Raw genomic sequence first — 15,451 nt, 5'->3', positions numbered from 1 at the left:
TCAGTGCTATGCAATCATGTGAGTTTTAGCATTCTCTGACAAATAATAATATTGCTGGCTTGCCAAACTACATCTCCGATGCTTTCACAGCACTGAACCATGGTAGTTAAAAGTGTGGTCAAGCAGCATTCATTCTTCAGTGTAGATGCACCCTTAGACTTCCCTGCCCAAGAGCTTGAAGGCAAATTTGAAGGAGAAAACTGGAGAACCTCGGCAGCTGAATTTTTTGTGTCTGTCAGGAGCAACTTGAGAAACTGCAAGTCTGGCAGCCTACATGATTCCATGAGAGAACCACGGCCGTTAAAAATGGATTCAACCTACATTCAATCTACAGTGTAAATACATCCTTGGACTTCCCTGTTTAAGAGCTAAAAACTCATTTGAAGTATTGCCTTGGAGAAGCTCAGTATCCTATAGGATTCTATAAGAGAGATCCATGGCAACGGTGTCAAACTACATCCATCCTACAGTGTGTAGATGCACTCTTAGATTTACCTATCCAATAGCTGGAAGGCTAATTCAAAAGATTGCATTGTGGAAACTCAGGCCCCTTCTACACTGCCATCTAAAATCCAGATTATCTGATTTGAACTGGATTATATGGCAGTGTAGATTCATATAATCCAGTTCAAAGCATATGATGTGGATTGTCTGCTTTGATAATCTGGATTATATGGCAGTGTAGAAAGGACCTTAGTAACCTACAGGGTTCCATAAGAGGGAGGTTAAAGTGGGATCAACCTGTTCTGATGGTGTTTTCTTCCTCCTGACCCCTTAGAGGTGGGAGAAGTGCTATAAGATACATGTCTTATTGCTTGTTTTATAAAACCATCAGATCTATTGACTAAGGCCAAGGACACAAAGGTCATCACACTAAGTGAGTTATTTTCCCCTTACACCTTGCAGTCCTCCAACTCTCCCCCAGCCACTTTTGTTGGCAAGCAGAAGCCATTTGTGGAAAAGAGAATCCACTGTTTCATGAGCAAAAGTTTATAGTTGGCACCTGGTCCATGTTATGTTGGTCCCTTCTACACTGCCATATAAACCAGATAATCAAAGCAGATAATCTGGATTTTGTGTGGCAGTGTAGAAGGGGCCATAGTCAGGCTGACATTGGTGAAACCAGGTTTGGTATGGATATAACAATAACATTCGGAGCAGCTCACTTTAGAGTTCCCACAGAGTGTGCTCATGTTATCCCATGCCTCGTAAACAAATAGTAAGTAAATGTCCTTTTACTGTGTGATATTCCTTGACCTGCTTTAAAGTTATCCATCAGGATGTATTGCAGTGTGCCAGTTTCCCACATGCTGTGTAGCAAGAACAATCACCGTTCTGTTTCAGGATGCTCCAATTCATGATCTACTAGGTATATTTATGCCACCAGCACATACATGTATATCCTACTCCTTTAAATCCAGGTGAGTGGCACTAATTGAAGTTTTGGACTGTGATAGTGCCAAGTGCAACAGACGATTTACCTGCTAGGTTTTGGGAAATAATGCTTATCCAGAATGTAAGGGTGGTTATTATGCTACCTACATGGGCTTTCTATAATACCAGAAGATTAAAAAAATGATGCAAGAGTTCTTTTAGAGTTAGCATCGTCAACACTTTAAAAACAGTAATGAATACTTGCAGAAGTGTGTTTTCCTTTTTAGTGTCTTAAGTGTTATGTGAAAGCAACATTAGTTTTACAAATGATCAGAAAACACCCCCCCAAAAACTAAGATAACTGCCCAAGGTCATTTAACTGGTCAGTGACATAGATAAAGAATCCAGAGATTTTAACCCCAATTAAATCCAGTGTGCCTTATAGCCGATTATTCGCCTAGATCTATTTAGTCTGCTATGACTATGATTCTTATCTGTCATTATATGTATGAGATACGTAATAACCCTCATTCTTTAAAATCTTTAAAGTGTGTGATATTGGAAATGATTACTGTGGATTTTTAAAGCCTAATGTCATTGAATGTAACTAATGGTTATGCTGCATGGTGTTGCCCAGGGAGAAAAATGTTGGATATAACATACAAATGCCATAGTGAGAAGACATGTGGCTGAAAGGTTGGAAATCTGCTATGCGTTATGACCTTAAAGAGAACTTCTACAAAATGATGTGCTATTGGTATATGATATTAGAGAAATTGTCAATGAAACTTTGAATGTATGTTGGAAATGTGATGAGGAAGAAGGATCTTTTTGTCCTATGCACTTGTGAAAAAGCTAAAAACTTTGGGGTCCAAAATCATAGTTTGACCCTCACAAGTTAAAGGCCAATTAAAATTAATACCTTATCATTTTCTTTTGGGACTGATGGATGACTGCTTAGACAGGAGCCGTGGAAGAATATTTCAGTACATGACAACATCTGAAAGAATATTATATACCGTGTAATGGAAAAGTACTTTGATGGAGTACTTTGGCCACATAATGAGAAGACAGAAAAGCTTGGAGAAGATAATGATGCTGGGGGGAAAGGAAGGAAAAAGGAAGAGGGACCGACCAAGGGCAAAATGATGGATGGTACCCTTGAAGTGACTGACTTGTCCTTGAAGGAACTGGGGGTAGCAACGGCTGACAGGGAGCTCTGGCATGGGATGGTCCATGAGGTCATGGAGATCGGAAGCGACTGAATGAATAAACAACAACCATGGAAAAGTGATTTAAAGGCAGTCCCCAAGTTACAAACATCTAACTTACAAAAAACTCATAATTAAGAACAGGGTTGAGGCAACAGGCAATGAGAGAAATCTATCTCTAGGAAGGGAAATTCACCTCTGAAAGAGTTATCATGGGGAAAAGATGTCTCCACTGAAGCTTTATCATGAATCTGGAAAGGGCATTAATGCAAATAAGGTGATTAATTAAAACATTCACACTGGCCTCCAACAGACAAAAATTCCTTCTCCCACCCTGGACCTTCCACAGATATATAAACCTTGGGTTGTTGTGTGTTTTCTGGGCTGTATGGCCATGTTCCAGAAGTGTTCCCTCCAGACGTTTCGCCCATACCTCACAACCTCTGAGGATGCCTGCCATAGATGTGGGTGAAATGTCAGGAGAGAATGCTTCTGGAACATGGCCATACAGCCTGGAAAAACACACAACAAACCCTTACTATTTTATTTCAAGGGAAAAAAAAACATTAACAATATTTTGAAAGACTGAAATCCCCCAATTGACTTTTTAGGGAATGATGGTTATCAGATGACTAATGGTTTTGTTAATTAGCATGAATCAAGAGTATAGATGAAGTTAACGTATAGTGAGAGCAAGAATTTAAGACTTAAAGTACAATTTCAGAAAAGATTTTTGGAAGCAATCCCCCCTAATTTGTTAATTGTAGTTTTTGCCATGTATTTATGAAGTTTAGATCATCTGTATTGGTCTAGGATGTTAGAAAGCAAACAACTACATTCCTTATAATTTTATTATTGATTTCACAATATTAATATGATCATTACAGATGTCAAAACTTATTTTTGTGAGACTGAACTACTTTAACTGTGTTTCCTCTCACTTAGCTGCTCAATAGCACTTTTGATGGATCGTGAAGGAGGAAGTGTAAGAGATAAAGACGGTTTTCTAACCCATCATTGGAGCTGGTATTCCAAAAACCAGGTTCTACAGTCAGTAGACTTTCAGGTATGAAACTGAAACTATAATAATCATTCTTATTGGTTCAAGTTTCAAATATTTTAATTGAAGAAGAGGTGTCTTTTGGGTTAGGTTCAATTTTGCAAATATCTCCAAACGTTCTTTCTCTTGGATAGAGAGATATTGTCTGCAGAGTCCATTTCAGGATTTGTTCCTACTCATCTCCATTATCACATTTCATATCCTCCAGCATTGCCAGAAAGCATTAAAATGTGCCATGTGTGCATGTGTGTGTGTATGTTCGAACCCCACCACACTAAGGTAGCCACTGCCAGTTGCTTTAATGGACTTAGAAGTAATGAATAAGATTTGCTAGGTTAGTTATCATTTATGTCTTTTCCCAACAACGGTACCACTTCATTACATTAGAATGCCACATAACATGGAAAGATGTTACATGTTTCGCAATGGGAGTGTACATTTAATTATTTTTATAGTTAGGAAGGAATGACCAGATTAAATGTTGGAGGAAGACTCCAGCTGGCTTATGCTGTATTGGTGGAGATGAAGAAAACTGCATTCGACAGGAAGAGCATAAGCTGGCTATGTACTGCAAGTCAGCAGCTTTTGCATTCGGCTGCTTGAAAAAAAGATAACTAAAATAACCGTTTATTACTTTTTTTTAAAAGGAAAAGGGTTTAAAATAACACAACAATACTAGCAGCTAACTAGCTATATTTCTCATGACCTCCTTCCAGGTGTCATTACAGTTCTTTTTTTAAAAATTAAGTAAAAATAGTGTCCCAATCTTTAGTATTGTATTTTTTCTTCAAACAGAAATGGATGGGAACCTAAGACTTTTCTAACTCTTTTGATCAGCGCTTTCCAAACTGTGTGTCACATTAGTGTGTTGGCTACAATGTCTGGATGTGTCAAGCAAAGTTCTGAGTCTATGTAAAATAAGTGATAAATCATGTAAGTTTAAAATATAAATTAAAGATTTCCCTCAGATATTGTCAGACCCTCCAAGCAGTTATAGTATTGGGTGGATGAAACAGCTCAGTGCAAGCTGGTACGGACACATCCTGACAGATATTTTGTGTCTCTATACATTTCGTTATTTCAATTTATGTGTCCGTATCTCTAATAAGGAGTTGGTTTAGCCTTCTGTTTGCTAATCAGACTGAATTACTGCGTTTCAAAATGAGTCTAAAAGGTGTGTCACCAACAAAAATGTTTGGAAAGCTTTGCTCTGGATGCTCAACTTGTCCCCTTATCTGTGCGCGTCGGCAAATAAGTTATGAGCTTCCCTTGAAATGCAAATAGTATCTTGAAAGAAACATGTTTATAGGATCAATGATAGGCAGTCAAGAAACAGGTTAAGTCCCTTCTCCTCAGTGTTTTAAGGCTGTTTTGGATTCCCTTTGACCCTTATTGACACAATAGCAAGAAAACCAATTCAGGTTATAATTGCATTCACACAACTGACTTCACATCTGTGTGGGTCTCAAATGCCCCATTTGTCCAAAGTCTGGATTCGCTGTGGATGGAAAGCCACAATTTCTCCAGCACAATTAATTATGTGAAGCTAAACCAATGTATACCCTTTATTTAGGAATACAAGCCTAATTGTGATACTCTTTATCTGATTTTAGCTTATATATAGGAATACGGTCTAGGAAACCATCCCATAAAACCTGGATTTTCCTCTTTTTTTTGTTCTTTAGCTAAATGAGCAGCTGAAACTAAAGATTCTTGGTCTCAATTCTATTACGCTCAGTTTTACCTCCCTCAGTGAATGTATCAACATATCTTTGACAAGACCTGGATGCACTCATGTAACCAAGCAGGTAAAAAGCCATAGAATGGAAGGTATTTCTGATTGCAGCTATGTCACAGGAGTATGACCGTCAGTGGAGCCACTGTGGTATAACCTTTTAAATGTTGGACTGAGACATTGGGAGATCAGGATTTGAATCCTTGCTCAGCAATACAAATCTGTTGTATGATCTTGGGAAAGTTATACTCCCTCAGCCTTAGAGGAAGGCGAGAACAAACTCCCTCTGCCAAGAGAAACCCATGATAGGTTCACCATAAGTCAGAAATGACTTAAGGCACACAATGATGAAGTTTGCTTTCTACTGCCAAGCCATATTACCTAAAATGCAAGAAATGTCTTCATCATTGGCTTGAATCAAATAAAGGGCTGGATACTTATTTAAAGAAAACTATATTTCCTACGCAAAATCGTTAGGACAACCTACCCAAAGTAACATTTTAAACTATTGCATCTAAGCTCCCACCTACACAATAAGGGGACTACAATATCACTTTGACTGCCATGCTTCCATCTTATGGAATTCTGGGGTTTGTCGTTCATGGGTTATTCAGAATATTATGCAAGAGTTTTCTGGTGCCTCACCAAACTACGAAACCCAGGATTCCATTGAATGCAACCATGGCAGTTAAAAGTAGGATCAAAATTCTACAGCTTTAGAGTAAGAAAGAACCCCTAAACACCAGCATCTCTCCAGTTATTCCCATTTTAGGGGGAAATAAAACCAAACTTAATATTCTGTAGAACTACATTGAACTGCAAGTGGTTTTTGTTTTCTGATCTCCATTGTAAAACATCTACCAAAATAACACTTTTAACCATTTTTCATAGAACAGTAAAAACAAAATAATTTTCAAAGGAAATGCATAAAACTAGTTAAAACAAATGCTAGGTCAAAATCTCCCCAACCTTCTAGTGTTGTAGGGCCATTGAGTTGCCATGAAAATAGACCTTTTTGGGGTGATGTTTATAAAAGTTCAAGAAGGTGAGATTGATACAAAAGAGCAGTATCTTGTAGAAGTTCTTTGATTTCATTTTGGATTATAAAAATTAACAAATTTTATTGCAACCAATTGGTAGGCTACTGCAGTGGGTAATTTTCTTTGTATCCCTAGTAGAGAAGGAAAAGATTAAACCTGCCCACTCTCCATATTCCAGTCCCAATGAAAATTTGGGCAGGGGAAGATTATGTCTCTAATTAATTGTTTTAAAACTGACAAACTTCCTAATGCATCTTGATTCAGATCAGGGGTGGAGCTATGGAGGAGGGCATTGCCTCCCCAAATGAGAACTCTGTACCCCCAAATTAAATTTTCTTTTGGTCTTCAAATTCCTAGCATAGCAGAAAGATTGCCATATAATCTAGTTTCTGAATCTAGAGTATCTGCTTTGAACTGAATTATATGGCAGTGTAGTCTTATATAATCTAGTTCAAAGCAGCTAATCTGGAAACAGAAACTGGATTATATGATAGTGTAGAGCCAGCCTTAAAATGCTTGTATTTGCTACATGTGGGAATAGGGGGGTATTCAGATTGGCGGGCAATGTCCTAATATTACCCTCATCCCCATATTTATATGTCTGTGTCATGTCCATAGCAATTGGTCCTGAATCATTCATTTGAGCTTCAGACAATATAGCAACAAGCCCTTTAATGAATGTAGGCATCTGTACAATCAGAGTTTATGCTGATCACCAGAAAATGCAAGCTTTGCTATAAAGGCTAGTAGTCAAACTATGCCTCTCTATGCTTTTCTTTAAAAGAAAATATATGTATACCATGTTCAACCCTTTTCAAATTGCTTCCCCAGAGTTCCATTGACCTTTGAAAAGTAGCCCCAAGGAACGACCCAATAAAACTGATATTAAAGGCACCGTTCTTTCCTTAAGAGCCTATTTCCAGCTCATTCACAGTTTCTCTAAATATTTATACTATGGATGCACTTTTGTGGGTAGTCAGCCTTTGCATTAAAATGCTTTATTACCCCATTGGCTGTCTTCATAGACTGGCTGAATGACATATTTCTCAGCCTCTTCATGTTAATTGGGCCATTTTTTTATATTAAGAATTCATTGTTGTCTTAGCTGGTATCTTCCCACAACTATTTCCACATATACAGAATGACTATCTAGCTACATACCCATCTTCTTTTTAAAGAAATCGCTCCTAAGAACAACAAAAATTTGTTTTCTCCATGTTGAGTGAGATTGCATTCACTTTTTGTGCATATAGAGGAGGGTTTTTTGTTTTTGTTCTTTTTGCAAAAATATAATTGACAATTTTTGCACAAAACACAGTAGCTTTACACAAAATAAAACTGTTTTTTCCCCTTATTTGCTGCCATGGGTTCTGTACAATAAAAAGTCAGGACATAAATTCAACAAAGAAGGAAAAATAAATTAAGTATAATAAATGTTGCTGCTACCAAAATGGCATCTTGTCTTTGACATTTTCTTCATGCTTCTGTGCAGAGAAATCTTGAAGATGAGAAAACATATGAATATTCTTTACATCCCTAAAAATAGAACTGTATCAACATGCAGTTGGGAATTTTTTTATTACCTTTGTAGTAGAAAAAGAAAACTGTTGGCAGTGGTATTAAAAAATAAACCTGTGCTGAAAATGAAATCCTTGCAAGTACAATGTGCTAAGAACTGGTGGATAATCTACAACCCCCAATGTCTTTGCCAGGCTCTCTGACTTCAAAAAACACTTTGATGCACCTTCAAGCCACTTGAAGGTGAAGAGCGCTTTGATCCATCTTAGTGGAGGAGAAGAGGCAGCTCTGAAATTATGGATCTGGACATATATGAAAATGCTCAGGGAAGGAGGAAGGGAAGAAAGATAATGTGTGTATGGCTGGGTAGGTGGGAAAGAGAGAGAAAGCACATGGCTGGAAGGTGGGACCAGTTTCAAAGCACAGAAATACTACCTTTTTTCAGAATCCTCCATGCCATCTGGGAATTGGAATCCAAACCAAGTAACTTTCCCAAGCTTTGTGCAGTGTGTGTTTGTTTGTAGAAGAATAGGACAGGGGATATTTCAGTGTATTTCAGAAACAGGCAGAGATCTTTCCCATCACCTGCTGCTACCTGTGATCATTTTAAGCAGAGATGTTAGGGACTGAACATAGATCTTTGTCTCCATATGCTGTACTTAACTGTTGTGACTACTGAAATCTACACTAATCACCTTTTTAGACCTATCCTCTGTCAATTTGTCTAATCTTGGGTTAAATTTACCCAATTCTGGGTTAAGGGCTAGGGCCTATCCACTTATATTATGGTATCATATCCACAAATCTTGTGGTTCTGAATTTTGGCAGCTTTAGCTGTGATAGGCAGAAAGTCCAGAACATTTATACACCACAGTTGTATTGCAAATATTAGAAGTAATTATGTGGAGTGCAAAACTCTCAGTGATGTTCCCTCAATAATTGAAAAACTCATTATTCTGCTATGAAATAAATAGTGGTGAATATCTTTTCCACGCAGTTTGTTTTTACATGCACACTTTGAGAAGAATTAGTTATACTCCCATCTGAAATGTGAGAATAATAAATATTATTTGACATTATTGGGGCTGCTCTCAGAAGGTAACATTTCTGCAATAATATATGCTTTAAAGTGTGCTTTAAAATGCCTGTAATGTGCAATATAAATGTTCATATGTTGCTTTTAATGTAGTTAATATAGTAAACCAACAATGCTGTAAGTTTCCAAATGCAGAAACATAATTGCCTGATTCCATTTCTCCCTTTACATCTCAAAGTTGCCTTTAAGAAACCCTGAAAGTGAAGACAAGGAAGGACACTGGATTCGAAGCTTATTAGAACTTAAGCGAAGGTTTGATAAGAGAGTGAAACAATTTATAAATGGAGTTTTGATGGTCTCAGGTATTGTCATTTTTGATGGTCTTCTAGTATCCAGTTCATATAATTTTATTTTTATTCTGAATTTCTACCCTGCAAATGAATAATTTGATAAATTTGGTATATTTTAATTATTAAGATATGTTGCATTATGTATTCAATGTTTTATTAAAACACACAAACAATGTTTTTGCTCCACCTGAAGAGTACTTACCACTGCAATCTGGAGAAAGAGGGGTGGCTTTCATTACACAAAACATGCAGATTAAGGTTTTTCTGATTTGCCAGAGGTCCATTTTCAATCTGTTTTACAGGTGTCTGAGGATATGTCCAGCCAATTTTCAGTAGTTCAAAAAATTCTTGAGGTATCAATAAATCATTTTCAACAAGAAATATCCTTCAGAGTTCTAGGTGGGCTCAATATCTTCCATTGTTTCATGGACAATAAGCAGGACATATTTGGCTAAGTAACATCAGGGTGTGGTTAAGATGTCAAATGTTATTAATAAGGAAGAATGCACACATTAGGAAAGGCTGCAGAAGCTTGCTTTTGCCTGAGCCTGCTGGAAGAGAAAAAAAAATCACCCATCCCATGTGAGAAAGAAGGGACACTTTTTAAACTTAATGTGTTTTATTGTAATTTTCTACCTTTTGTAAGATAACTTGAGTCCCAAGTCTTTCTTCGCTGGCCTGGGATAACCCATTTTGCCATTTGGTCATAAATTGAGATTATAGTAAATAAAATACGGTCAGATATTGTGTTTTAAGGATGAGAAAGTCATTACACTGAAAGATATTCCAAAAGAGAGGGAGCAAAATGTGATTTTGCAGCCCCATATAGCCCACAACATTATTCAGTAAGAAATAACTAAATAAAAATTGGAATTCAGCAGTTTCTATAGCATTTGTTGGGGAATTTTATAATTTTGGTGGTTTTATAATGTTGTAAGTTGCTTTGTGATTGTGTTTTTATGTTATGTGCTTTCTGATTTTATATGCTGTACACAGCTTTGAGTCCCATTCCGGGAAAAAAGAGGAATAGCAATTAATAATAATAATAATAATAATAATAATAATAATAATAATAATAGTAAGGCCTGATTCTTGCAGCCCAGGAGCAAGCAATCAGAACAAATGCAGTTAAGGCCAAGATCGAAAAATCAGCTAATGACCAAAATGCAGACTATACATGGAAGCTAACGAAACTATTGATCATATCCTCAGCTGCTGTAAGAAAATCACACAGATGGACTACAAACAGAGGCACAACTATGTGGCCCAAATGATTCATTGGAATCTATTGTCACAAGTACCACCTGCCAGCAGTAAAGAACTGGTGGGAACACAAACCTGCAAAGATGGTGGAAGATGAGCATGCAAAAATACTGTGGGACTTTCAAATCCAGACTGACAAAGTTTTGGAACACAACACACCAGACCTCACTGTTGTGGAAAAGAAAAAAGTTTGGATGATTGATGTCACCATACCAGGTGACAGTCGGATTGACGAAAAACAACAGGAAAAACTCAGCTGTTATCAGGATCTCAAGATTGAACTGCAAAAGTTCTAGCATAAACCAGTACAGGTGGTCTCATCGGCACACTGGGTGCCGCGCCAAAAGATTTCAGCCGGCATTTGGAAACAATAAACATTGACAAAATTATGATCTGTCAACTGCAAAAGGTCATCTTAGTGGGATCTGCACGCATCATCCAAAAATACATCACACAGTCCTAAACACTTGGGAAGTGTTTGACTTGTGATTTTGTGATACGAAATCCAGCATATAGATCTTGTTTGCTGTATCATACTATGTCTTTGTGTCAATAATAATAATAATAATAATTGTGTAACATTATAACATAATGGACAAGTCTTCCCTTGTTTATCTGGCAGGAATATGTTGCATAGACTACCCACTTGAATTTTCTACTGCTAAACAAGTGAAGTTTATGGTGAGAGAATCACCCATTTATGCCTGGAGTAGAAAACTCAAAGAAGAAACCCGTGGCTCTGTTGCAGAAGTAAAAGTGAAACGAGATTCCAAGGCAGTTTTTTCACGGAGCCTTTTAACTTATCAGCTTGTGAAGGAGAAACAAAAGCCTGGTTTGAGGTTAGTGGGGCTATCTTTTGGGGAAAAGATAATTGTAGTCAGAAAAACAGGTCCAGCCATTTGAATTAACAGAATTCCAAGATTTGTGCCTCAAACACAGGAAACATAAGGGGGGGGGGGGTCTCAAAACAAGCAAAATTCCAACTAGAAAATAGGGGGTGGGGGTACAAAAATTAAAAAAGGAGTTAATATGATATTGATTAATATTGTGAAAAGTATACAGAAGACTGAATAACCAAAGCCTAAAAGCAATTAAATACAAAAACCAACCATGTGTTACAATGGCGAATGTTGGTTGACTATCGCCTTTGTGAAAAGCTTGGTACCAGAAATGTTTTGGATTTTGGATTTTTCCAAATATTAAAATACATGTATTTACATATATTTACATAATAAGATACCCTGGAGATGGGTCCCAGCCCTAAACATTTGGTGCATGAAAAAGTGTACATACACTGAACCATTAGAAAGCACAGGTGACAGCAGTCTTCTGGGTGGACAATTGTAAATTTTGGAATTCCGGATGTTCAACCTGTAAGAAAACGCTAATAAACTTAGTAGTGATACAAAGATGTATAATAGCAAATACTATACCTCAAACAATATAAATATAATCCTAAATTATATTTTAAAGCAAAGAAACAAAAAATGAGTAGCATGGCAAGTTACATAAGGAGGGAGACTGTGCCATGTAATAACAATTATTCACTTCTTAAAACAGAGCAAGTAAGTAATTTCTCAAACTTTGGATGCTGCCACTGAAAATGACATTTTAGTAGCCTCTTGCTATATCATATTTGGTGAGGGCACATAGAAAAGGATCTCCAAACATTATTTTGTGTTCTTCAGCTAGGCATTAAGTGGTGGCAAAATCTTCCAAGCGACCCATACATTTTGGACTTAAAAGGTTAGTACTTTAAATGAGACATAGAAGTGAACTGAGAGCCACCACAGTTAGAAAACTACCATTGTATTAAGATAACACTATTAATCTTGGATCACTTTGGATCAGTTCATATATCAAATGGACAATTTATTGGGAATCACACATCAGAACAACATATTTTATGTGTGGCCAAGATACAAAAATAACATATAAAACAGCCCTGTTCTTAAGCAAAGCAATACGTCTGAGAACCACATATGTGGGGCTGATCGGGGTAAATTGTAGGAGTTATATGGAAACATGATGTATATATTCAGTTTTATCATATTTATTGTATTGTCATTTAACTTACTATATAGAGTGTAATCATGTTTTATCAAGCCTTTTTGTTTGGTTTGGTACTGTGAAATGGCCCAAGGGCTAATCAATAAATTTGCTACTTTGGATCAGTTGATGTTTCTGGACTGTTGGGAAAGGCAGTCTTAACATATGCATTGCACTAATCTCAATGTGCAATTTCTACAATATGGATAACTATGGCAAAACCTTTTCTATTTAGTTAGAAAATCACTGCTTAGATTCAATTACAGCTTGAATTCCATTGATATTTCCCCTTTCTTTCTTTCCACAGGGCACTTATGACCTCCCCTGAGGATGCGGCTCCTTCACAGGAGACCTGGGCCTCTTCTCTTACCGACTGTCCTCTTGCACTGCGCAAAATTTTGGCCAAAGAAACTGATGGCATTTGCTGCAAATGTGTGGTTAAAATTCCACTGATTACAGACGTGGAGTTGGAAAAGTTTATCAACGCTCCAAGAGACCCTCATCAAGTACTTGTGATATGTATACTGTCACTTCAAAACCATTCCTACTCTCCTTTCTTTGAGTGGTCCATAGAAAATATTTATGTACAAAAGCAGCATGGTCGTCCATCCCCCTGCATTCAGGTGAGCTATATTTGTAAGTGTTGCAACATTAGGATGTATATCCTTCCCACTGAACATGCATCACAACTCAAGAGTTAGCAGAGTTCTGCACTTGTGGTTGCATTGCATTAAGAAACTATTTGGTGCACAATTATTCCTGATATTTTCTTATTCATGTTTAAGTGTGTAGTTCTAGGTCATTTAGCTAAGGGGAATGAGATAAACATGGAATCAACAATATGTGAACAGAAGCCATGGAGGAATCTGGCTTTCTTTCCTTTGCCTACTTTTTTCCTATTCCTCTAGGCCAGCATTTCTCAACCTAGGAGTCAGGACCCCTGGGGAGATCATGAGGGGGGTTTCAGAGGGGTCGCCAGAGACCATCAGGAGACACATATTTCTGATGGTCTTAGGAACCCCTTTGGCAGGGAAGGCTGAAGATCTCTCCGCCTGTCCTTTTCTTTTTTGGAAACAGACAGCAAATCTTCCCACCAAAAGCCCTCCTCCTGCAAGTTGGGTTCAATTCCATCATTGGTGGAGTTCAGAATGCTCTTTGATTGTAGGTGGACTACAAATCACAGCAACTACAAATTCCCAATGACAAAATCACCCCCCCCCCCCCCCAAGCCCACCAGTATTCAAATTTGGGCATATCGGGTATTTGTGCCAAATTTGGTCCAGTGAATGAAAATACATCCTGCATATCAGATATTTATATTATGAATCATAACAGTAGCAAAATTATAGTTATGAAGTAGCAATGAAAATAATTTTATGGTTGGGGATCACAACATGAGGAACTGTATTAAGGGGTCACAACATTAGGAAGGTTGAGAACCTCTTATCTAGGCTTTAATCTAAGCATGCTAAGTAAGAAATAAATACCACTGAACACAACAAAACTTATGTCCATTGAAACTGATTTGCTTGTTAGATGTAAGATAAGTAAATATTCACAATTTTTATTTATTTCTATAATGTAAATATAATTTATTTATTTATTTTGTGTCAAAAGCATTGCATAATAAATAAGTTTAAAAGTGATAAAATAAAGGAATCACAAACAGCTAAATAGTTTTGGACCAAAAGCGGGCACCAGCAATCACATTGTCCGTAGCTTTAAACAACTCCTCCTCCGTGCATTAGGCAGGGCATTGTGGGCAAGCATACATATGAGGAGTTGTTTGTTCAGCTCCAGAGTTACACAAGGTGGAAGATTCCTCCAGGTAGTGCCATCTTGCCAGGTTGTCTTTTGAACTGCCCACTCTGCTTCTCAGTCTATTTAGGGACTTCCAAGTTGCCCATTCTTGGTTTGTCCCTGGAGGCAGACCCTCATGGGGGGCCATCCAGTTAGAATTGCCTGGTTTAGCTGCCCAGAGGGACACCCTTGCTGTTGCTGGAGGGACATCAAGAGGAGTGGTGGTTCTCATGAAGCCCTTCCTTGATTTGAGTCTGGTGGGAGGAGGGTGATAGTCATGCAGTGGATGGCTTTCACAATGTTCAACCTTTTTTCTCTCACAGTTAGCAGCAACTTCCCGTCGCACATTGTCCCCTGGGCAATGTTTCTTGTAAATGGCTGATCTTTCCAACACATATAGAGTCTGGTGGAGCACTATACTAACAGTTGCCATGGAGGCTATGGTATGCATGCATGCATGTGTATAACATTTTCTGAATGAGTGCCGATCTGCCCCTCTCTTGATCAAAATATTACCCTTTGGGTTTCAATGGCCAAGCAAGAATTCAAACCTTGGTTTCCCAGTATCCTACTCCAGATCTCAAACTGATACACCATGCTGGTTCTCAGGGTTATTTTTGTCCTTTCCAGAGTAAGCATGACCCTTTTCGGTTTCTGAGGTATGACCTAGAGAGCCCTCTAAACAAGAAGCCTCCTATTCTGGTGGAGAAGCATGCTGTTGTTCCTGGGATGATAGTGGTAAGTATCTGAAGTATGTTTCTTCTTATTGTCATGGTTAATAGATAACCCTATTATTTTCAAAGGGACAAATGATGGAAGTACCAAGGAGAGAACGTACCTTGTATAGCAGGCCCTAAGTGAATTACTGAATAAGTCAAACTTGTGGGTAAGGAAAACCACGTTCCATGCATAGGGGGTTACTGTATTTCTCTTATCCTGAAAAAAAATGGGTAGGCTCTTGTGGTATAAATGAGCCTGCCCTACTAATTACAGCACAACGTCAACATTTAGGAAT

At 37.8% G+C, this 15,451-nt stretch overlaps 1 protein-coding gene across 2 annotated transcripts in view; it reads left to right on the top strand.

Moving 5' to 3' along the window:
• c2h3orf20 (chromosome 2 C3orf20 homolog) overlaps positions 1 to 15,451 on the top strand; it is a 76,218-nt gene that overhangs the window by 14,113 nt on the left and 46,654 nt on the right. For both annotated transcript variants that reach the window (XM_062969783.1, XM_062969784.1), the window contains exons 8-14: positions 1,269 to 1,421; positions 3,531 to 3,651; positions 5,331 to 5,453; positions 9,213 to 9,336; positions 11,210 to 11,426; positions 12,944 to 13,259; positions 15,067 to 15,174. In XM_062969783.1, the coding sequence (XP_062825853.1) occupies positions 1,269 to 1,421; positions 3,531 to 3,651; positions 5,331 to 5,453; positions 9,213 to 9,336; positions 11,210 to 11,426; positions 12,944 to 13,259; positions 15,067 to 15,174 (1,162 nt within the window). The remainder of the gene's footprint in view (positions 1 to 1,268; positions 1,422 to 3,530; positions 3,652 to 5,330; positions 5,454 to 9,212; positions 9,337 to 11,209; positions 11,427 to 12,943; positions 13,260 to 15,066; positions 15,175 to 15,451) is intronic.

Source organism: Anolis carolinensis, chromosome 2 (genome assembly GCF_035594765.1).
Source record: "Anolis carolinensis isolate JA03-04 chromosome 2, rAnoCar3.1.pri, whole genome shotgun sequence".
Lineage (NCBI taxonomy): Eukaryota > Metazoa > Chordata > Lepidosauria > Squamata > Dactyloidae > Anolis > Anolis carolinensis.
This window is presented reverse-complemented; position numbering and strand designations above follow the sequence as displayed.